Source organism: Lithobates pipiens, unplaced genomic scaffold (genome assembly GCF_037356315.1).
Source record: "Lithobates pipiens isolate NorthernLeopardFrog02 unplaced genomic scaffold, aLitPip1_a1.2 Scaffold_18, whole genome shotgun sequence".
Classification (NCBI taxonomy): Eukaryota; Metazoa; Chordata; class Amphibia; order Anura; family Ranidae; genus Lithobates; species Lithobates pipiens.
In genome coordinates this window covers 32,745,990-32,771,703 of record NW_027507758.1, presented here as the reverse complement: position 1 = coordinate 32,771,703, position 25,714 = coordinate 32,745,990, and the positions used below count along the sequence as shown (strand labels likewise).

The window sequence follows — 25,714 nt, the reverse complement described above, 5'->3', positions numbered from 1 at the left end:
TCCACCGACATATGTACAGACCACTGTTACCATCCGGAGTGGACCTCTACATACCATGGTTGAATCCACTTGTTACAGAATCCAATTGATCGAACAGCAGCACTCTTCCACCCTTAAGCAGATTCCACTTCATATAGCCCTCAATAGATAGAACGTTCTTTTTCTTTCTCTCACAAAGCAAACTTCACATCACTAGCTCTCTCAGGTTTGGTTTTCTGAGTCCCAGGCAAAGAGGCTGCATGGGGTGCAATGGGACTGCCTGCACAGAAAACGTGCATGCCATGAAGGTAAAAAGGCCTATGCATAGGGCATATGCTACAGTACACCCCATATGAACGAGGCCTAAGAAGTATCAGAAAATGGGAAGATTTGTTTCCCCAGTGTACTGAACGTAGTGCTGGAAGGACTGAAATCACAAGCTTCCAGCACTTCTTAGCACTTTTCATCTGACATCCAAAAAATAATTGTTATCAAGCTTTATGAATTCTGATTTTTGTAAATTTATTAGCTATTACTGGAATTATTTCTGCTCCGAAATGCGGAATTCAATTTTTTCTTAGTTATAGATCGATGGCACTTATTAAAGAACCCGTTTGGGCATATGGAGATTACCTCAACCTCATTGTAAAACTAAAAGACACAAATACATTTTCTTTTAAAGAAAATTGTAGGAATGATAAATGAGTGTTCCTGAGGATTGATGGATGTACCATTGGGTACTGGTTAATGGATAGTATAATAGTTTATAGAAATTCAATAAGAGCAAATATAACAGATGCACTTTAAAAGCAGGTAAGCTAAACATAGTAACTTTCCATATACTTACTTGCCATTATGTTTCCTGGCTGAAGAAAAACACTTCTTTGGGTGTAGAGCCTACTAACAAAGCAGCACTTGGTGCCTGCCTGAATAAGTCCAAGCGATATCACTTGGGTGAGGCAGAGGAACAATAGCCCTGAATGTGGAGTTGAAACTTATAAGTTGAATGTACTCTTTCCTTGTTCTAAAGCAAATTTGAATGGCTTTTAATTGATATGTGTAATTAATCTTTGATTGAATACTGCCCACTGTAAAGCGGTAGCAAACACCAATGGGACACTTGTCGCTACAGGTAAGCTTATAATAAAAGCTTACCTGTAGGTAAAAGGAATATCTCCTAAATGTGGACCGTTTAGGAGATATTCTCTTTCTTCAGTCGGTGACTTCAATTGGTGCATGCGCTCTGAAGGGATGCCATTCCCTGAAGATGTCGATTTATGACGAATGGCGTAGGGCTGTGGTCTACTGAAGGAAGTCAGCACACACTTGTTTTCTTCGCTCCAATGCCAGTCGATGCTTTGTTAGTATATGCTTTATAAGCGGCAATCTATGCAAGTGCAAGTCTTTACGTTAATAAAAGAGTCTGAAGATTTTATGCTATGTGCACATCCTTTTTTTTGTACACATTATCATTTATGGGAGAGATCCGGTGCTAAACTTAGAGTCTGTGTAATTGATAATCTTATAGCTGCCCAAAGGTGCCCCATGATCAGTCTCATGCTCATTATGACCGCTCTTAACTAAAGGGTCATAGTCTTTTGGTAAGCGGCTTTGAAGCTCTATTTTGCATTCGAGATGGATATATGCAGCTTCTCATCGTCTTGGGAGACATGTTCTGTTTTGTTCACTCTGTAATTAGGTGCACTATTTACAGATTGGATGATTTGATATTATTTTTGTTTAACACATGGACTTAAGTTCGCACAATAATGGATTATACATGATTTATGGACTTTTAATGACTACTGTGAATTTTATAGGATTGCACTCTTATTGCTGACATAGCATCATCTATGTTTAAATGTTTTGGAGAATTTTTGTTTTTGTGTGTTTTTCTACTTGCACATTATTTATCATGAATTTTACACCGCTTTGTATAATATTAGAAACATAGCACTGCCTATATATTTATATGAAGGGAAGACATACTCATGCTGTCCCTTCAGAGCTCTGTGCCGTGGCCACGACTATGGCGTGTGATGTCATCGCTGCGCGACCATCTAAAAAGCTGGAGCCCACAAACTCAGAAGGAAGACCCGGTGAAGATGGAAACGGTGTCAGCAGTGACAGCACGGTGCTAGAGGGCTTCGTTTACAGGTACGTTTTTCATAAAGTGCTAGTACTAGCACATAACTTTTCAAGAATAGTTTTTTGAATTAGTGAAAGTTTACTACCGCTTTAAAGTGGAGTTTCATCCAAAAGTGGAACTTCCGCTCATTTGTCTTCTCTCCCCCTCCGGTGCCACAATTGGCACCTTTGGGAGGGGAGGGGGAGATAGGATACCGGTCTTTGACAGGTATCCTGTTCTCACTTCCGGGAGTCTGGGCCGCAACATAGCCGCAGGGCTCCCTCCTCCTCTACCTGTCGCTGGGCCAGTAGGAGAGAGGAGTGGGGCCTCGCACATGCACAGTAGGGTTCCCGGTGTGAAGCCGTAAGGCTACACTTCCGGGTACCCTTACCCGCAATGGCAGCACCCGACAGCTGATGGAAACATCAGCTGTGGTGCCATCGCGGGACTCCAGGACAGGTAAGTGTCCCATTATTTATTTGGGGCGGAACATCGCTTTAAGGCCAAATGCACATGGCCAGTTTGGCCTGCCAGCATCAAATCCTGGAGCTTTCGGGGCCCCTGGGAGACTGCCATCAGCAGTCTTTCAAAATCTAAAAACATATTATGTGCTTTCAAGGAAAACGTCTGTATGATTTCTAAAACAATAGTCACCAGGCCATTTTAATAGCCTGCAGCAAGTAGGTGAAGCTGAGAACTCGGGTGTAGATATCTTGCTGCCAAAATCTCAAATGCTCACTAACATCAGCCCAAAAATAAAGAATATTTCAGCAGACTCCACCTTAAGCAAAATGTCCAAATACAAAGAGCTACATCTTTTTAAATCATATTTTGTTTTTAAAGTGATCCGAACTTGCACGATGAGAAACAAAACACTTACTTTGAACTGCTGTTGAGTGACATCATGTCTTTCTGGCCGCAGATATTCAAGCACTAGAGGAATGATGTCCCGGCAGCAGAAATTGTATGTTCCCAGAGCAGAGAAAAAAGCCTGCTGAGCTTTATTTCTGACCTGTGCAACACAAAGATGACATATCATCAGGAATAAATCATAGAACGATGGTGGATATACACTCACTAATATCTAAGCAAGTTCATTTTCTTCAGCTGTCATCAAGACATAGACGATAGTTACCCAATCTGACATTTATGGCTTTATCAGGTGACATCCTCGTGCTTGCAGAAAGTTTTATTACCTTAATGCAGAGAATGCATTTAAAGTGGTCCTTATAACTACTTTAAATAGATTGGAAAAAAGGAATGCGCATTTGCAGTTTTAATTTTTGGGTTAGCATACACTTTAATAATCCCCAGATCTACCAATATTTTGTGGGATCACAGGATTCCTTTTCTTGAGGAAGGGGGTCCTGTATATTCCTGTATAATGTTCTGTTGATTGTTCATTATTATTATTTAAAGCATAACTAAACCCTCCTATCTTTTTCTGCCAAGGAAACTGCCATCTTGGCCTCTGATTTTCAACTTCCATGCACATGTGATCAGTTATGACACCAGCCATATCATGGTTTGACAGGTTAGTTGAGAGCACAACCAATGTGACCATTACAATCCTGACATGGCGGGATGCAACAGGTTTTTTAAAATGTTAAATCGATGGGTTTAGTTTCACTTGATTCAATATCTAAAACACAAGTTTGTTGCAATGCTAAATCTCTGATTATCCTAGGCAATCCTCTGGACGTTTGCGCACCATGTGTCATCTAGTTGACACCGCAAAACAGACATCACCACGTGATGAATCAACAGGTAGGTTGTGTTCACGTTTGTAGAGACAATTCTTGTTTTCATACTTACTTGCCCGTAAGAGCTGGTGGACAGACGCAGAAGATCCCGCACCAGGTCTTGGTGGACTTTTTTGTATTCACAGCCTTCAACGGTCAACATTCTCAACTACAAAATCACAAAATTACAGGTTTAACCACTTGCCTACCAGGCCAATTCTGTCATTTCTCTCCTACATGTAAAAATCTCATTTTTTTTTTCTAGACAATTACACAGAGCCCCCAAACATTAGAGATGTTTTTTTTTAGCAGAGACCAGAGAGAATAAAATGTCCGTCGTCGCAATTTTTTATCTCGCACAGTATTTGTGCAGCAATTTTTCAAACAGTTTCATGCATTAAAAAAAGAAAACTTAAAAAAAAAAACAGTAACGTTAGCCAATTTGTTTTTGCATAATTTGAAATATGATCTTACGCCAAGTAAACAAATACCCAACATGTAATGCTTTAAAATTGCACACGCTTGTGGAATGGCCATAGGTGACATTTAAAAAATTCTACAGGTTGCATGTTTTGAGTTACAGAGGGGGTCTAGGGCTAGAATAATTCCTCTTGCTCCAACGTTTGCGACAATACCTCAAACGTGTGGTTTGAACGTGGTTTACATGTGTGGGCGCAACTGGGGTGCTTTAAAAATAAATACCGTATATACTCGAGTATAAGCCGAGATTTTCAGCCTCTTTTTTGAGGCTGAAAGTGCCCCCCTCGGCTTATACTCGAGTCATCGCTGTCTGCCTGCTCGATCAGCGTGTCGAGCAGACAGACAGCGGACATTCTACCATTCAAACGCCGCGCCTCCGCCTCCGCCTTCGCCTGTGATAGGCGGAACACTGAATTTCCCAGCAGCCTGTGTTCCGCCTATCACGGACATCGTCTCATCCTCGTACTACGGACGAGGATGAGACGATGTCCGTGATAGGCGGAACACAGGCTGCTGGGAAATTCAGTGTTCCGCCTATCACAGGCGAAGGCGGAGGCGCGGCGTTTGAATGGTAGAATGTCCGCCGAGGCGCCGACGAAGAGCGGCGATCCTGGCAAGGCACGGGACGGAGGCAAGGCAAGGCACGGGACGGAGGCAAGGCAAGGCACGGCACGGGACGGGACGGGACGGAGGCAAGGCACGACACGGGACGGAGGCAAGGCACGGCACGGGACAGAGGCAAGGAGGCAAGGCACGGGACGGAGGCAAGGAGGCAAGGCACGGGACGGAGGCAAGGAGGCAAGGCACGGGACACAGGCTCGGGACACAGGTAGGCTGGACACACACACACACACACACACACACACACACACACACACACATGGACACACACAGGGATGGATGGATACACACACACACAGGGATGGATGGATGGATGGAGACACACACACACACAGGGATGGATGGATGGATGGAGACACACACACACACAGGGATGGATGGATGGATGGAGACACACACACACAGGGATGGATGGATGGATGGAGACACACACACACAGGGATGGATGGATGGATGGAGACACACACACACAGGGATGGATGGATGGATGGAGACACACACACACAGGGATGGATGGATGGATGGACACACACACACACAGGGATGGATGGATGGATGGACACACACACACACAGGGATGGATGGACGGACACACAGGGATGGACGGACACACACACAGGGATGGACGGACACACACACAGGGATGGACGGACACACAGGGATGGACGGACACACAGGGATGGACGGACACACAGGGATGGACGGACACACACACAGGGATGGACGGACACACACACAGGGATGGACAGGCATGTCTCACCCTCGGCTTATACACGAGTCAATAAGTTTGCCAGTTTTTTTGGGGGTAAATTGGGGGCCTCGGCTTATATTCGGGTCGGCCTATACTCGAGTATATACGGTAAATGATTGTTAATTTTACATTTAATTTTCAAGTATGATGCTTTCTTTTTACATTTTTTTGATCACTTTTATTCCTAATGTAAACACCCCTTGTAATAGGAATAACGCACGACAGGTCCTCTTCACAGCGAGATCTTGGGTCAATAAGTCCCCAGATCTCACCTCTCGACTGGGAAGCCTGAAATCAAAAAAGATCCTGGCTTTTCAGCTGAGGCAGCGGCATTTTTTCAAATGCAGAGGCCGGGTGTGACTTCATAACATCACACCCAGCCTCCGAACCGTCATAGAGACTTCAAGGACCATCTGTCCCTTCGGAAATCTCTATGGTCAACATCCGCCAGAGGTTGGCTCCTTCTCCAGTTTGGCAATGGCAGGGTTGAGCCAGAAGAAGCAACGGTGGGCAGCGGAACGGACAATGTCCTCTTCCGCCGCCTATAAGAACAATCAAGAGAGTAACCACCTAAAACACACGGACACTGATAAATACAAAAAAAAATATATATATTTTATATACACACACATTTTTTTTTCTTTCTCTGCAAGGAGGAAGAGCAAGAGATTCTATACATCTCTCTCCTCCTTTCACAGAGAAAGAAGATACAGGGGTGGGCTTCACAGTGACTGATAACTGTGATAGCCAATCAGAGGCCATCACAGTGATCAGGTGACCTGGATTTTTCGGTCCCGTTTGTTAGTACGGGGCTCTCCGTGATACCCCTGGTCTCTGTCCTGGGACATATGCAAATATGCTGCCCCACAGAAAAAAGCCCAGTCCAGTGTGGCCACATATTTTCATACGGTCGGCGTGAAGGTGTTAAAATTGCATATTAAACCTTTTCCATTTTTCTTTTTTCAGGCCAAATATTACAAAGAAGGTTGAAAGCTTTATATGACCGTGTGCAGAGGGATTTAACAGAGGAGGAGAAGGTGATGCATAGTGGGTCTTCAAACACAGGAATGGACACCCACGTGAAGTTTAGAAATTTTTCTGGATGCATGCGTAGTTGGATATACAAATTGGAAAAGTACGCCAAAGGGTGACGCTGGGACTATAATATGGTGCGTCCAGAAATGACGACTAAGGCTGCTCCTCTCCTCCTCCAGCTGTCTCCAGTGACTCCGTAAAGCAATCAGCAGAATGGCCTCATCGATTTTCAGGATGACGGGATCCATGACGGCAATCAAAAGCTCACAGATGCTTTTAGATGCACTTATGATTGTTACTGTTCAATACAACACAATCAGCTATGACCCACAGATCATTTATGGAATATTGGGGTGAACTGACGAAGTAGTCAGGCAAAATAATGATGAATTACGAATGCTAATTGATGCAACTCTGAAACACCAAGAGTCCTGTTTTTAAACATGTATTCTGCCCTCCCCTGGGTGAAATGTGCACAGCGTGTTCCCAGTCTATCTGGGCAGTACAGAGACATAATGGTTGGTATATCTGTCGGGCAGCACTAGGGTTGTTGGGTTTGAATCCCAACGACGACACTACCTGCATGGAGTTTACATGATCTTCTTACTACTTCCAAAATTTATATATATATATATATATATATATATATATTTTTTTTTTTATTTTTTTTATTTATTATACAGGTTTTATATAGTGCCAACAGTTTGCGCAGCGCTTTACAACACGAGGGCAGGCATTACAATTAGCTACAAGAGGAATCAGAGGGCCCTGCTCGTTAGAGCATACAATCTAAAAAGGAAGGGTCAATTGAAACAAAAGGTAATAGCTGTGGGGTGGATGAGCTGAACAGTGTTAGAAGCAGGATAGGCTTCTTTGAAGAGAAGGGTTTCAGGGATCGTCTGAAGATGGATAGATTAGGGGACAGTCGGACAGATTGGGGTAGAGAGTTCCAAAGGATGGGAGAAGCTCTGGAGAAATCTTGGAGGCGAGCATGGGAGGAGGTGACAAGGGACCTAGAGTGCAGGAGGTTTTGGGATGACCGAAGAGAGCGGCTTGGTTGGTATTTTGGGACTAGGTTAGTGATGTAGCTGGGGGCAGAGTAATGGATGGCTTTTAAATTATTGTTAGTACTTTGAATTTTATTTGTTGGGGGAGTGGAAGCCAGTAGAGGGAGATTTTATATTATATATATAAAATCTCTGACAGATTTATTTGGACTGTGCTCTAAAGCAGGGAAGTAATTTTACAATTTGTTTTCAATCTGCAAAAGGGATTTCTATTGACTATATGGAACCACAAGTGTGGAAGGTTATAATGATCACAAAAATAGGATTTTTTTTTTTTTGCGTCATACTTAACTGTAAAATCCCTTTCTTCGAGTACATTAGGGGACACAGAGTTAAGCTATTATTAATTACTTACTGGCTTATACACCATCTCTAAGTGAATAGACACTGGAAGACCAAAGTCTTAGACAGGAAGTCTGCCCCTATATAACCCCCTCCCATACAGGAAGTACTTCAGTTTTGCAGCAAGCACTGAATCCCAAAAAGAGGGGAGGGACCTCTGTATCCCGTTATGTACTCAAAGAAAAGGATTTTACAGGTATGACATCATGGGACACAGAGTAAGGCTGTTATTCATTACTTACAGGGATGTCCCAGAGCAATAGCCTTGAGATAGGCTAAAAAAATAGCGATCAGACTTTATACAGGAGCCTGTAGTACACTACGGCCGAAAGCCAAATCCTTGGCTGCTCTAACATCTATCTGATAAAATCTTGTGAATGTATGCACTGAAAACCAGGTAGCAGCCTTACAAAAAACTGAGCTACAGATACCCGATGATGAAAAGCCAAGGAGGTTCCTACACCCCTGGTAGAATGAGCCCTCACCCTGAAGGGAGGAGCCTTACATTTCAGACTGTAGGCCTGAATGACCAATTGACAGACCCAATTAACAATGGAAGCTGCTTGCCCCTTATTGGGTCCCTCTGGTAAAACGAAAAAGGCTGAACCTCATATATCCACAGATCTAGACAAATAAACCCAGAGTGTCCGGACTACGTCCAAGAAATGCAGCCTCTCTTCTGCTGAAAAGAAAAAAAGAAGGCCTCATTCAAATGAAAGGCCGATACCACCTTTGGCAAGAAGGATGGAATAGGACGTAACACCACCTTGTCCTGGTGAAGAATTTGTATGGTTCCCTACATGAAGGGGCCGCCAATTCCGACACCCTTCTAGTTGAGGTGATGGCCATCAGGAAAGCTGGTTTGCGTGACAGCAAGACTCACGGAATTTCCTTGACAAACTCAAATGGCTGTTTCTGTAACACAGACAGCACCAAATTTAAGCCCCAAGGACACATAGTTGACCTAATGGGGATTTGTCCCCTGCAGGGTTCAGACCAGCGAATGGGAGGCTAAAGGCCATTGGAAGAAACTGGCAAGGCTGGAATTTGACCCGATTGTACTCAAAGCCAATCTGATTTAGACAGCCGACTGTAGAAAAGAGAATTCCACTTTTTGGCTTCACACCAAGCAATACAAGTCTTCCAGACCTTATACTAGATCTTCCTAGTGACCACTTTCCTGGCATTCACCAGGGTAGACATCCCCAGTCCCGAGATGACACAATCCTTCAACAACCTGGCTTCAATAGTCATGCCGTCAAATTTAGAGACTGTAAATTGAGGTGGAATAAAGGACCTTGAGACCATGGCCCATCTATTGCCAATCTCACAATTTTCAGGAACCAGCACCTTCTGGGCCAGGCCGGTGCCACCAGGATGACTGGAAGCCCCTCTTCCCAAATCTTGTGCAACAAATGTGGAAGGAGAGGGATCGGGGGAAAGCAGAAACCAGAGAGAACTGGTTCCATGGAATTACTAGAGCATCTGCTCCGATCGCCAGGGGATCCCTTGTTCGAGACACAAGCATATGTAGCTTGCTGTTGAACCTGGATGGCAATAGAACATTTGGCCAGCCCCATCGCTGGCAAATTTACGAAACACGCTTGGGTGTGGGGACCATTATCCCGGGCAGATCTGCTGGCAGCTGAGATAATCTGCCTGTCAGTTCTTTACCCCAGGGATATGGACTTCTGATAGAACATCGCTGATAGAACAGACCAATATGCGGTTCACCTCCTCCTGAGCTGAACAGCTCCTGGTAATGCCTTGGTAGCTGATATAAGCCACTGTAGTGGCATTGTCTGACTGGACCCTGAAAGGGCAGTCCTGAAGCTCCATCGTCCAGTACTGTAGGGACAGACGTACCTCCCGCAACTCCAGAGTGTTGATGGGTAGGCTCTGTTATGCCCTCGACAATCTCCCCTGAGTTGTGAGCCCCTCTAGGGTAGCTCCCCAGCCAGAGAGACTGGCGTCCCTGGTCAGTATTCCCCAAGACACCGGAATGAAGGCTCTTCCCTTTCGTAGGTTCTGATCCTGCAACCACCAGCATAGGCTTAAGAGCACCCAGGGAGATAAGGACATGGGGTAATCCAGGACTTGCACATTCATGTTCCAAGGCGACAAAAAGTCTTTCTATAAACCTAGAATGAAATCAGGCATAGGGAACTGCCTCTGAGCACATCATCCTTCCCAGAAGACTCATATAGAGCCAAAGGGTTGCCTGGGGCCACTTACCTGATGCACTTGCTCCTTCAGGTCACATTTTTACGGGAGGCAAAAATAGCCTTGCCCGGACCCTACCTAGGATCAGACCTAAATACTTCAGAGACTGAGCTGGTATCAAGGCTGACTTTTTGGTATTTATGACCCAGCCCAGGTTTACTAAACATCGCACTGTCCAGCCTACGCAGAGTCTGTTCTAGGCCTGCAGAGAGTGATCTCTGAGCGGGAGGTTATCCAGGTATCAGAGTACCTAGATTCTCTGGGCCCTTAGAAGACCCAGTAGTGGTGCTAGGACCTTTGTAAACACCCGGGGTGTTTACAAAGCACTTCGTGGCAAGCACGGAGTGCAGAGACACAAACTGGAAATGGCGTTCCTCCACTGCAAATCACAGGAACCTCTGAGGAGGTTGAACGCTAGGTACGTGTAAACAACTCTGTGTCCCGTGATGTACGATAAAGAAAATAAACTTTCCACAAATGGACTAAACTTATAAAACCAAAACATACCTCATGTTGTAACATGACTCTGTCAATCAGCAATGCTCGAATGTGCCTCTTCTTTCCTTGAAGCTGAAAGTCAAATAAATCATTAAAACGATATTAAAGCCTTTTTTTTTTTTTTTTTTTTTTTTTAATAACAAACATATTATACTTACCTGCTCTGAGTAATGGATTTGCAGAGCAGCCCAGATCTTCCTCTTCTCTGGTTCTCATGCCAGCGCTTTTGGCTCCTCCCTCCTGTCGGGTGCACCCACTGTCCATTTACACACAGAGCTGCCGCTCAGTCTCATCTCCTGATTGGCTCACTGTCTGTGATTGACAGCAGTGGAAGCCCATGGCTACCAAAAGCCAATCAGCATTGCGAGTCCCCGGAGAGGCAAGGCTCTCGTGGACATCTCTGCATCGAGAGGGTGCTCAGGTAAGTATTAGGGGTGGCTGCTGCACAAGAACTTTTTAACGTTCATGCATAAAATGCATGAAGGTAAAAAAACTTTGTATCTTCACAACCACTTTAAATTTTGAGGGCAGCCATAAGCATTCTTTCACCAATAGCAAGATCTATATCATATTAAAGCAGAACTAAACAATCCTATCATTTACAGCCATGGAAGTTGCCAGATTAGCCTAAGATATGTAGTTGTTGGTGCCAAGCGATCATTTATGACACCAGCCATTTGATGGCTTGACCATTTGGTTGAGAGCACAAGCAACAGTAACATTTAGCATAAACTGCATGCCTAGAATGTGACAGTTTTAACCACATCAATACCAGGCACTTAAACACCTTCCTGCCCAGACCAATTCTGAGCTTTCTGCGCTGTCGCAATTTGAATGATAATTGCGCGGTCATGCTACACTGTATCCCAATAAAATTTTTATAATTTTTTTCCCACAAATCAAGCTTTATTTTGGTGGTATTTGATTACCTCTACGGTTTTTATTTTTTGCTAAACAAATAAAAAAAGACCAAAATTTTTGAAAATAAATGTTTTTTTTGTTTCAGTTTAAAAACATTGTAAATAAGTTTTCTCCTTCACTGATGGGCACTGGTGGGGCTGCACCAATGAAGTGGCACTGATGAAGTGGCACTGATAGGCAGCACTGATGGGCGACAAGGATGGGCACTGATAGGTGTCACGGATTCGCATGGCTAGGCGGCACGAATGGGCACTGATAGGTGGAATTGTATTGTACTGATGGATGCCAATCAGTGCCAAACAATAATGCATGCCAATCAGTGATGCCCATTGTGGGCACTGACTGGCATCCCTGGTGGTCTAGGGTGGCATACCTGGTGCTGGGCATCCCTGGTGGTCTGGTGGCGTCCCTGGTGGTCACCGCCTCTTCCTATTTACACTATTTGCACTGTGATCAGCCGTGATCGGACACGGCTGATCACGTGGTAAAGAGTCTCCGTCGGAGACTCTTTACTGAGATCGTAGTTGCGGGGTGTCATACTGACACCCCCCAACAATGGGCGCGCAGCGGCTCAAAATCCTGAGGACGGTCTATGACGTCCAGTCAGGATTTTGAAACCACTTTGCCGCCGTCATTTGACAATGGGTGGGCGGCAAGTGGTTAACAGAAGCTATTCAACTGGTGTGTTTAGTTCCATTTTAAGGTAAAATTGTTTCAGATATTTTAACTATCTTTGTTATATCATTTCATAAAAACTTTCGAAGCAAAATGTTCAATTTAAAAAATGTGTAGAACAATGCACCTATTCTCACTCACACAAGGGCTTCTGAATTAAATGATGAATTAAATGATGAATTAAATGAAAGAAATATCAATTCCTCAATAGGAATACCTTGTGGCCAATTAAGGCTTAAGCTGCAATCGGGGTCCAATAAACAAATATACACACACACACACATATATATATATATATATATATATATATATATATACATATACACATATACATATACACACATGCAGCGCTATAAACTCTAATATAATATAAATCTTAAAATACTAGAGGAGTTATCATGCAGTGCAATCATATATATGCATAAGGAAAGTCCATAACAAATTGCAGCTAAATTTCTATATTAAATCCATTAGACTGTCCAGAAAAGAGTTCAATTTTTTGCTTGCAAGATGCTAGGCTGTCACCAAACACCTCCACACGTGAAGGAGCAAGGGGGGGTGGGGGTGGGGGTACTCCTATCCCCCTTCAAATGAAACTCTTATGCTGCTTACACACAACCGGACTTTCCGTCAGAAAAGGTCAGACGGAATCATTTAATCGGATATTCAGATCGTGTGTGGGCTTCAGACTTTTTTTTCAGAAATTCAGACGGACCTAGAAATAGAACATGTTTTAAATCTTTCCGACAGAATCAATTCCTATCGGGCAAACTGTTCATCTGTGTGCTGTTCCGACGGACCAAAAACAACACAAGGGCAGCTATTGGCTACTGGCTATTGAACTTCCTATTTCTAGTCCTGTCGTACATCATCACGTTCTAAACGAACCGACTTTGGTGTGATCGTGTGTGGGCAAGTCCGTTTCAGCAGAACTCCATCGGAAAGACCGTCAGAGCTTATTCGGATGTAAAAAACGGTTGTGTGTACGTGGCATTACTGAAATTAGCAGGACTATAGGCAAAGAACCATATTGGTTTGATATCTTTGTTTCCAATCTCCCAGGAAAAGCTGCACCGGAGGGTCGGGTCACACAGTGATAAGCGCCTTTCAGATCCTTAAAACTGGTCAGAATTTTCTAGGATAGTCGTGATTCTTGGGCATAATAAGAGATCGGGGTGTACGGAGGTGATGTTATATAGGAGTGTATGGACACTCATCATGCCCAAGAATCGGGACTGTCCTAAAAAATTCTGACCAGTTATAAGGATTTGAAACAAGCTCATCACTGTGTGACCCAACCCTCTCCAGTGATAATCAGTGCAGGACCCCCCGCCCCCGTCAGGAGAGCAGCCGATCGGCTTTCCTCTACTCGTGTCTGTCAGATGCGAGTGAGAAAAAGCCGATACACGGCTCTTCCTGTTTAAACCGTGATCAGCTGTGATTGGACACACCTGATCATCTCTACCAGAGACTTTAGACCCCTTTCACACTGGGAGTTTTTCAGGCGCTTTAGCGTTATAAAAATCGCCTGTAAAGCGCTTGAAAGAAGCCGCAACTGCAATCCCAATGTAAAAGCCCGAGTGCTTTCACACCGAGGCGCTGTGCTGGCAGGGTGTCAAAAAAAGTCCTGCAAGCAGCTTCTTTGCAGCTCTTATGGAGCTGTGAATACACCTCTCCTAAAGCGCCCCTTCCCATTGAAATCAATGGGAAGTGCCTGTAAAACGCCTGAAAAGCGCTATTGGCAGCGTTTTGTGGGCGCTTTTAACCCTTTATTTGGCTACTAGCAGGGGTTAAAAGCGCCCCAATAACGCTCGAATAACGCTGGTAAAGCGCTGCTAGTTTAAGCAGCGCTTTACGAGCATCTTTCAGGATAACAGCTTTACGAGGCTGTTATCCTGAAAGATGACACATGACGTCCAGTCAGGATAACGGAACCACCGCCTGGCCGCCATTTTGGTATAGGCAGGGCAGGAAGTGGTTAACTGTTCTTTGTAATTAAACCTTGTTGTAACTAATTACGTAAGAGTGGTCTCTTCTGTCTCCCTCCCCCTCAATTTGTTTTACAGATGGAGTCCCACCTCTAGTCTGACAGCATCACCCCTAGGTCGCCCGTTCCTTTCCCATAGTTATAAAGGCTGCCGGCTCATAAAGCCCCCCACCCCCTTAATTTGGGTTTGTATTGTTGCCTTTGTTTATTACGTGTTCTTGCATAGCAAGCGTACTTATTGTTATCTCACATATATAATTATAGCCAAATTTACCACCCTAACTCCTCCTTTTACAGCTTTTACACGAAATATACTGAATATATATGGAAACATGCGGATTGTTCCCAATTGGTGTGCTATTACTTTGTGGAACGTTTCGTCTTATGGTTCACAAAATATCGTAATTTTTGTGGCGAGTGGGAGGGGACAAAAGCTCTGAGGGGAATTATAGCTCCTCCCATACAGCTGAGGTAAATTATAGCTCCTCCCACACAGCTCTGGGTGGAATTATAGCTCCTCCCACACAGCTCTGGGTGGAATTATAGCTCCTCCCACACAGCTCTGGGTGGAATTATAGCTCCTCCCACACAGCTCTGGGTGGAATTATAGCTCCTCCCACACAGCTCTGGGTGGAATTATAGCTCCTCCCACACAGCTCTGGGTGGAATTATAGCTCCTCCCACACAGCTCTGGGTGGAATTATAGCTCCTCCCACACAGCTCTGGGTGGAATTATAGCTCCTCCCACACAGCGCTGAGGGGAATTATAGCTCCTCCCACACAGCGCTGAGGGGAATTATAGCTCCTCCCACACAGCGCTGAGGGGAATTATAGCTCCTCCCACACAGCCCTGAGTGGAATTATAGCTCCTCCCACACAGCCCTGAGGGGAATTATAGCTCCTCCCACACAGCCCTGAGGGGAATTATAGCTCCTCCCACACAGCCCTGAGGGGAATTATAGCTCCTCCCACACAGCCCTGAGGGGAATTATAGCTCCTCCCACACAGCCCTGAGGGGAATTATAGCTCCTCCCACACAGCCCTGAGGGGAATTATAGCTCCTCCCACACAGCCCTGAGGGGAATTATAGCTCCTCCCACACAGCCCTGAGGGGAATTATAGCTCCTCCCACACAGCCCTGAGGGGAATTATAGCTCCTCCCACACAGCCCTGAGGGGAATTATAGCTCCTCCCACACAGCCGAGGAGAATTATAGCTCCTCTCACACAGCCGAGGAGAATTATAGCTCCTCCCACACAGCCCTGAGGGGAATTATAGCTGCTCCCACACAGCCGAGGAGAATTATAGCTCCTCTCACACAGCCGAGGAGAATTATAGCTCCTCCCACACAGCCCTGAGGGGAATTATAGCTGCTCCCACACAGCCCTGAGGGGAATTATAGCTCCTCCCACACAGCCCTGAGGGGAATTATAGCTCCTCCCACACATCCCTGAGGGGAATTATAGCTCCTCCCACACAGCCCTGAGGGGAATTATAGCTGCTCCCACACAGCCCTGAGGGGAATTATAGCTGCTCCCACACAGCCCTGAGGGGAATTATAGCTGCTCCCACACATCCCTGAGGGGAATTATAGCTGCTCCCACACATCCCTGAGGGGAATTATAGCTCCTCCCACACAGCCCTGAGGGGAATTATAGCTCCTCCCACACAGCCCTGAGGGGAATTATAGCTCCTCCCACACAGCCCTGAGGGGAATTATAGCTCCTCCCACACAGCCCTGAGGGGAATTATAGCTCCTCCCACACAGCCCTGAGGGGAATTATAGCTCCTCCCACACAGCCCTGAGGGGAATTATAGCTCCTCCCACACAGCCCTGAGGGGAATTATAGCTTCTCCCACACAGCCCCGAGGGGAATTATAGCTCCTCCCACACAGCCCAGAGGGGAATTATAGCTCCTCCCACACAGCCCCGAGGGGAATTATAGCTCCTCCCACACAGCCCCGAGGGGAATTATAGCTCCTCCCACACAGCCCTGAGGGGAATTATAGCTCCTCCCACACAGCTGAGGGGAATTATAGCTCCTCCCACACAGCTGAGGGGAATTATAGCTCCTCCCACACAGCTCTGAGGATAATTATAGCTCCTCCCACACAGCTCTGAGGATAATTATAGCTCCTCCCACACAGCTCTGAGGATAATTATAGCTCCTCCCACACAGCTCTGAGGAGAATTATAGCTCCTCCCACACAGCTCTGAGGAGAATTATAGCTCCTCCCACACAGCTCTGAGGAGAATTATGATATTAGGAAATTTGAAAGAAAAAAAATAATTTTAGAAAAAAAATATTATTTTGTTTCTAAAATGTAGGTGAAGGCAAGAACACTTCACACAATTTCTCCAGAAATTGTAGCTTTTCTAGTTCTATGTGTTATTTCTTTAACGTCATCATTCATACTTCCCTTAAGTGGTCGAGCGTTGATAGCCAGCGCCAATCCTGGCATTGGGCAAATAATTTTTATTTTCATGTAGGTGTATGTTTGTGCAATATGAATTTTCGGATAAGGCAATTATGGGGAAAAAAAAACCTTAAGTCAATTAGTAGCTTCTTTTTTGATTAAACCAGACTAAATTTCTAGATTTCATATGAGCCCAAACAAAGAGGTCTGTTTTTAAAACATATAAAAAAATTAAAAAAAACCAACACCACACACGTTACAATGGAAGGACAGTTTCTAAATGTGTAACTCACCCGATTTTCCATGGACTTTTTGACAAGTGTAAAACTCTTCCATCTGGAGTCAAACTCATGTTTGTGGGATCCCTGGAACTGTAGAACGTCGCTGATGATCTGCGGAGGACAATGCCAGCCAGACACAGGTTAATAGTGGCAATGCAATGCATTTTATTTAACCCTTTCATGACTAAGCCTATTTTTGCCATTTGGTGTTTACAAGTTAAAATCCATATTTTTTGCTAGAAAAATCACTTGGAACCCCCAAACATATATATATATATATATATATTTTTTTAGCAGAGACTCTAGAGAATAAAACGGCGATTGTTGCTATATTTTATGTCACACGGTATTTGCGCAGCGGTGTTTTAAACGCAACTTTTTGGGAAAAGGGACACTTTCATGAATTAAAAAAAAAACGAAACAGTAAAATTAGCCCAATTTTTTTGCATAATGTCAAAGATAATGTTACGCCGAGTAAATAGATACCAAACATGTCACACTTTATAATTACACGCACACACGTGGAATGACGACAAACTACAGTACCTAAAAAATCTCAATAGGCGACGCTTTAAAAAAATTTTTTATGGTTACCAAGTTAGAGTTACAGAGGAGGTCTAGTGCTAGAATTATTGCTCTCACTCCGACGATCGCGGCGATACCTCACGTGTGTGATTTAAACACTGTTTACATATGTGGGCGCGACTTCCGTATGCGTTTTCTTTGCTTCGCGAGCTCGGGGGGACGGCGGGCGCTTTGAAATTTTTTTTTATTTATTTATTTATTTTAAAACTAATAAATTGTTTTTTTTTTTTGCTGTCACAAGGAATGTAAAAATACCTTGTGACAGCAATAGGTGGTGACAGGTACTCTTTATGGAGGGATCGGGGGTCTAAAAGATCCCTGATCCCTCCTTTACACTTCAAAGTATTCAGATCGCCGTTTTCGGCGACTCTGAATAGTGTATATATTTTTAAATCCGGCACCATTTGCAGCCGAGTAAACGGGAAGTGACATCATGACGTCGCTTCCGTGTTTACCATTAGGAGACTGGGATGTAGCTTACGGCTTCATTCCAGTCCCTGCCCAGCAGCCGGAGGCATAGGATTGTGCATCAGTGCTTCTGATTGAGCGGGAGCACCGGTAAGAGCGGCGGGAGGTCCCCTCCCGCATAACAGCCGAGCGGCTTTTAGCCGCATTGGTTGTTGAGGCTGGAAAGCCAATCGCCCGCTGTAAAAAACGGTCCCGGGATGATGCCTGCAGGTGCGGGCATCATCCCGGTATAACCCCCGGAAGCCGAGTACGCACATCTGCGTACACTCGGCGGGAAGGGGTTAATAATTGTAGTAGCAAACCATGTCCAATTACTGGGTTTTCTATGAAACAAGTGAGGAACTGGCTGGAGAGGTTTTAGTCTACAAATACAATTTTTGTGATTAATCTTCCTTCTTTCTCATCTCCCACAAAAAAATGAAACATTCATTATTTGCACACCAGTGTAATTCTACATATTATGAAGTATTGTTATGGATGGTATTGGTGGTACATGATCACTTTGAAGATGAATATTCTCTTTAATAACCCATACCCATCTATTGATGACCCAAGTGTGCCAACCACCTGCTCTGTACAGGGACTTACCTTTATTATAAGAAATAAAGACTTGATATCATCTTCTGAGTTGTCAAGTATGAAGTCTGTGGATGGAAAGAGAGAAAATGATGACTGCATTCCTTCTCTGGAGAGGTTTAAAATATGGATAGTCTGTTTTAGCATATAAAGCTGAGTCCAGTCCAAAGTGCAATATTCTATCCGATGGGTACAGTTTTAAGGCCTCATGCACAAGGGACGTTTTTTTTTCCTTCCCTGGATTATATTATAATGTTTGGGGGTTCTAACACCCTAGAGAATAAAATAGCGCTTGTTGCAATTCTTTGTCACACCGTATTTGCGTAGTGGTCTTACAAGCGCACTTTTTGTTTGAAAAAAAAAAAATGCACTTTTTTTAATTAAAAAATAAGACAACAGTAAAGTTAGCCCAACTTTTTTATATTGTGAAAGACATTGTTACGCCGCGTAAATTGATACCCAACATGTCATGCATCAAAATTGCACCCACACGTGGAATGGCAACAAACTTTTACCGTTAAAAATCTCAATAGGCGACGTTTAAAAAATTCTACAGGTTGCATGTTTTGAGTTACAGAGGAGGTCTAGGGCAAGAATTATTGCTCTCGCTCTACCGATCGCAACAATATCTCACATGTGTGGTTTGAACACCGTTTTCATATGCGGGCGCTACTCACTTATGTGTTTGCTTCTGCAGACGAGCTCGGTGGGACGGGGTGCATTTAAAAAATAGTTTTTTTTCTTATTCATTTTACCTTCTATTTTTACACTGCTCTTTAAAAAAAAATTGTCAATTTTATTCCTATTACAAGGAATGAAAACATCCCTTCTAATAGAAAAAAAAAGCATGACAGGACCTCTTAAATATGAGATCTGGGGTCAAAAAGAGCTACGATCTCATATTTACACTTAAAATGCAATAAAAAATAAAAAAAGTTTGTCATTTAAAAATTTTTCTTTTTTTAAAAATGCCCTTGAAGAGCTATGGGCGGCGTGACGTCACTTCCGCCCTGCAATGTTATGGAGAAGGGTGGGGGCCATCTACCCCTCACTCGTCTCCATACCCAGCAAGGGGTAACATTCGATCACCTCCGCCGCTGCCGACGGCTCCTCTTATTGGAGAAGCGGCCCGCCAGCTGAAGAGGAGGATACCGGAGTTATGGCAGCTAGCTGCTGCCATAACAATGATATTCCATTTCAAACTTAAGATGGATATCGGCGTGCGGCTGTCTGTAAGTGGTTAAAGTGGAAGTAAAATAAACCCTCATTTCCTTTTTAGCCAAGGAAGCCGCAATCTTGGCCTCTGTTTAATCTTCAATTGCCATTATGCTGCACATGTGATCAGTTATGATACCAGCCATTGGATGGTTTGACAGTTTGGTTGAGAGCACAAAAAATATATGAGAGACCCCTTTCACACTGCCGTGCACATAGCGTCGGCGGTAAAACGCTGCTATTTTTAGCTGCGTTTTACCATCAGATTTGCAGCGCATTTCGGCCGCTAGCGGGGCGCTTTTAACCCCTGCTAGCGGCCGAGAAAGGGTTAAAACTCTAATTTCTCATTCATTTATTAGCACTATTATTGCACAACATGGTTTAATTGCACCAAACATTGTTTTATAAGTTATACATTAACGCATAAGTGCAAATTTGAAAAAAAATAAAAAAAAAAGAGAGACGACATAAAAGGACTTACGCAAAAGTTTCCTGAGCGTTTTTGCAATGGATTCTCTGTAGTTTGTTCTAGAATAATCTGGAATAAAAAGGTAAAACACATGTATTAAACAAGCAAAATCTATTCAGCATGACCTATGACTCAAATGTATGCTAAACAGTAGTGCCATGCTTCTCCTATGCACCAGTTATTGCTACAGAATCACCAGTAGGGAGATTGACACATCAACCTTCAGCATAATTTCTGAATGCCACCTGTAAAGTCTTCAAAGTCACCTTTTAGAAAAATATAATAAATGCACATTTATTTGAAGGTAAAAAATAAATAAAAATGTGCATTTATTTTTGTGGACCCAGTAAAGTAATGCACTAACAATCAGCAGATCTGCCAGTGTATCCATGTGCCCAAACATCCTGTATGGGCAAGCAGATACAATCTGCCAAGAAGAAAGAATGAAGTTCATTGAATTCACTTATCCTTCAGCAGGGGTCTCAAACTGGCGGCCCTCCGGCTGTTGGGAAACTACAAGTCCCATCATGCCTCTGGCCGTGTGAGTCATGCTTGTAACTGTCAGTCTCGCAATGCCTTATGGGACTTGTAGTTTCGCAAACAGCTGGCAGGCCACCAGTTTGAGACCTCCTGCTTTAAAGTGATTCTAGAAGCATTTTTATACTTACCTGCTTTGTACAATTGTTTTGCAGACCCTATCCTCCACCCCCCCCCCCCCCCCCACCGATACTCCCGACTCCTCCAATCTGCCGAGTGCTTGCTCTGGGGGCATTGGAGCATCCTCAGTCCTGAGCCAGCTCTGTGACTCCACACAGAGTGCAGCTCAGCACTGCCCCCTGCTCTCTGTTCTGATCAAGATCAGGCACAGGTATGTATTTAAGGGGGCTGGGGAGCTGCATAAACAAAAATTTTTACCTTCATGCATAGACAGGCAAAAAAATTCTTGTACTTTTAGAAGCACTTTAATGCTCCTGAGAATACAGCCGGCATAAGCATTAACCCCTTTACACCCCAGTAATCCACATGTTTGGTGGCAAAAAGATGGGCTTTAGCGCCCACACATATGCATCACTGGGCAGGCAATGTTTATGCACTGAGAGCATACTCTCGGCACAAAGACCAAGATGCCGAAAACTGCTCTCACGCCCGGGAAAATATCAGTAGCCCTTAGGAACAGCTTCCGATCAGGTGACCACTGACAGCCAATCGAAAGGGTTACATGATCGCCAATCCTTCTCGCCCACCCAGGAGTTAAGAACTTTTCAAAGGGGATGCAAGGGTTGGCAGGAAGAGGTTAAAGGGGCATATGCTTAAAAAAGACAGAAGATATAAACAAGGTACTACAATATATTTTACACCTATGTACGATTGCTTTCTTTTCTGTGCTGTACTCTATATAACTTCCTTGTTACAGATGAAAAGCCAACAAAATTTACATGAAAGAAAGAATGTACAAGCCAAAGGAACATAGGTGCTGATTTTTTGTGTTGGAAATCTAGACCAGAACCTGCGAGTATTCATCTTTCTTTCTATACAATAATGGAAACAAGAAATCTGATTACAAAGCCATTTCTGGAGCTAAAATATGGTGCCTCTGAAAGACCAACCGTCCCTGCTGCTCACAGTCATGCAGGTATGAAATTCAGTAGGAAAGTTGATTTCCTAGCAAAATGCATTTCTCTTCCCAGTCATTAAGATACATGAAGGCCATCAACATTTTTATGTCTTTGTAATAATCACAGGTTGTACTCACCATAGTCTATACCAGTGAAGAGTTTTGTCTCATCCAGAGAAACCATACTTGTAACTCTGTGAAAATAAAAAAACAAACAAAAAAACTTTTAGCCATGCATACGCCATAATATATTCAATGAAATCACAATCCATGAAAGGCTTAATAGCATCCTAATAAAAAAGTAACTAGTACCACTTATAGTATTTCTGGTATCTGTATTCTAACGCTGAGCCTTTAACATTATAACTTATTGAATCAGTAGGTTGCATCTGCAAACCTGTATTTTGGCCAAACTGGGCACATTTTTTTAAGTTTGGAATATAGTAGAGAAGGGTAACAGTTTATTTTTTTGCTGCCTTTGTTACACTGGAAAGATTGCCCTTAACTTCCTAGAACAAAAAGAAGAGGTACAAATAATTTCTACAAAGCGAGGGGAATGTCTCCCGCATCGCATCCTAGCACATTATGCAAGACTTACCTTAAAATGAAGCCCTCTAGCACCGCGCTGTCACCGCTGGCAGACGCTTCCATCTTCAACCGGCTGCCTAAATGGTCGTGCCACGATGACATCGCTCCCATGCATGTTTGCGAGGCACAGAGATCTGAAGGGATGGCACAGGGACTTCAGAGCGCATGCGCTGGTGACATCACTGGCTGCATGCAGTGTAAATATCTCCTAAACAGTGCAAGTTCAGGAGATATTTCCTGTACCCACAGATAAGCCTTATTATAGTGCTAGTGCCTTTAACTTCTGGAGGACAGGGGGGAATTGATGCAGTTGTTTTACCTGCACTGTTTTACTTTAAAAGAAACGTTCACCTTTGTAAAGAAACAATTAATGCACATCTTTTTGCAGGTAAAAAATGTGTTTTTTTATTTTCTTATTTATTTGGAGACTATAAAGCTTTGCATCCATGATCAGCAGATCATGTGCAATCTCAGGCTCCTGTAGACTATCAGTGTCTACCCATACCTGGTACGGGCCGGCAATTACTGAATGACAGGAAGCAACAATGATCTATCTAACGTGCTTATCAGTGCCTTGGTAGTTCACTGAGAACTACAAGCTGTCAGCTACAACTGCCAACAGAAGTTGTAGTTCACAAATCCACAGAACTCTGAATGAATGGGGCAGGCAGGTAGGCAGATCCCCGCACAGCAACCTTTTCATTTTTTTTTGACAGTGCATGCGGGGAGATCCCCAGCCCACTGTCAGAATGGAGACTTAGGGTGGGGGGTGGGTGGGTCGGTCCCCATGTTACACCCTGGATACAAGTGCAGCATGTAACATGTTAGGAAAGGTGAATTTATCTTTTAAAACATCTTTCTAGTGGCTTGATATGCATTTTCTTTCTGCTGTGTTACTATACTGACTTTTTTCCAGCTTCCAAGCAAGTTACCACTTCAGATGAATCACTAGAGCAGTTACCAAATCTAATTATTTTGAAAACAGCCATCCAGCCTGTGGCTGAAAGCTGAGGCATAAAGTGGGGAGAAAAACTGTTGTAAGCTTTTCTCACTTTTGCTGTAATAGATGATATAAATCGGTATGTTAAGAAAATGATTTAAAAGCAAAAAGGCATAAATTGCGGCAAAAAAAATATATATGGCAAAATTAATCAGCTTGCTTAACCACTTAAGGACCGCCCCACGTAGATGCACTGCAGCAGGGAGTCCCTTAAGTGCAAAATCATGTACCTGTACATGATCCTCATGAGCAGCTCTGGGGCGTGCATGCGCGCCAATGGAGTCACGCTCCCAGTGTGAATGGATACAGCAGGAGCCAATCAGCGGGTCGGGCGGCAGCCATCTGCGATCGCTTGGTGGAGATAGAGGACGACGGTCTGCCTATGTAAACAAGGCATACTGTCCTGTCAGTGAGGAAGAGAGACATCTGTGATTCCTGCTCATCAGGAATACAGAGATTTCTCTTCGAGTGCATCCGTCCCTTACACAGTTAGAAACATCTCAAGGGAGCACCTAATATTAACTCCTTCCCTGCCAGTGTCATTTATACAGTGATCAGTGCAATTTTTTTAGCACTGATCACTGTGTTGGTGTCACTGGTCCCCAAAAATTGTAAGTTAGGTGTCCGATTTGTCCGCCGCAATGCCACAGTCCCGCTAAAAACATTACTAGTAAAAACAGTTAAAAAAAAAAAAAATCCATAAATCTATCCCATAATTTGTAGACACAAACTTTTGCGCAAAACAATCAATATCCGCTTATTGGGTTTTTCTTTTACTAAAAACATGTAGCAGAATACAAATTGGCCTAAATTGATGAAGAAATTCGATTTTTTTTTTACTGAGAATGTTTTATAGCAGAAAGTAAAAAATGTTTGTTTTTCTTTTCAAAATTGTCAGGCTTTGTTTATAACACAACAAATAAAAGCAGCAGAGGTGATCAAATACCACCAAAAAAAAACTATTCGTGGGGGGGGGGGGGGGTGGGGTTGGGGGGAAGGACATCAATGCAGTTTGGGTACAAGGTCGCACGACTGTGCAATTGTCAGTTAAAGTGACGCAGTGCCGTAACACAAAAAATGGCCTGGTCAAGAAGGGGGTAAAAGCTTCCGGGGCTGAAGTGGTTAACCAACATGCAGAGCACATTTGAACAACTGAACAAATGGAATATAAAAAAACTAAACACACCAAAAAAGTCATGTCCTAATACTTACAGATGAGATACTCTCTCCCCTTGCAGAGGAGGTAGGATGTTCCCTGAGCCAGTGAGACAGTTCTGTACAATGGTGAGACACTGCTGAATATCATCCCTATGAAAATGGAGAAGATGAAGATTAGTCTCTGTATGTCCTGTTTGGGACACATTATCTTTTCACAGATTTAACTGCATTACTTGAGAAGAAAACAAATGGGGAGCACAGTATTTAAAGTGGAAGTCTAGGCTAAAACAAAAATTCCTGCATCTATAGCCACCAACATTCTAACACTAACCCTGTAAAGGAAAAAAAAAAAATCAGTATGCCTACCTTTTTTCTGCAGGCAATCTGACCCGACCTCCAGAGGCGGAAGCTGTGATCCCACGCTAAGCTGTCAGCCACGGCTTCGCTGTGTGGGCAGGTCTAGAGGACATGTCCCTCAACGGAAGCTCCATAGTAAGTCTATGGGTGACGTCACTTCCTATTACTGTCACGGCTGTTGTCGGGCATTTGCTCTGTAGGGTTTCCGCCACTGGAGATCGGGTCGGATCGCCTGCAGAAGGGGTATATATACTAATTTCTTCTTTACAGGGCTAGATAAGTTAGTGTTAGAATGTTGGTGGCTATAGATGCAGGGATTTTAGTTTTAGCATTGACTTCCACTTTAAACTTTCCACCAGGCGAGAAATGGGAAAGAGATCTTGGTCCTTTAATAGAAGATCAATGAGAGAAGGCCTTACAGGCTGTACCCCAATGCTCCCTCAATTTAACACAAAGGGCTTATGCAACTACCGTATATACTCGAGTATAAGCCAAGATTTTCAGCCCCTTTTTTTAGGCTGAAAGTGCCCCCCTC

General features: G+C 43.8%; 1 protein-coding gene across 1 annotated transcript in view; it reads right to left on the bottom strand.

Moving 5' to 3' along the window:
* Nucleotides 1-25,714, bottom strand: part of PSME4 (proteasome activator subunit 4) — a gene marked incomplete in the record, with an annotated part of 200,084 nt that overhangs the window by 68,032 nt on the left and 106,338 nt on the right. Inside the window, 8 exon segments of the mRNA XM_077485552.1 lie at nt 2,988-3,119; nt 3,923-4,018; nt 10,876-10,938; nt 17,161-17,259; nt 18,790-18,845; nt 20,474-20,530; nt 22,215-22,270; nt 24,877-24,972. Of these exon segments, the coding sequence (XP_077341678.1) occupies nt 2,988-3,119; nt 3,923-4,018; nt 10,876-10,938; nt 17,161-17,259; nt 18,790-18,845; nt 20,474-20,530; nt 22,215-22,270; nt 24,877-24,972 (655 nt within the window).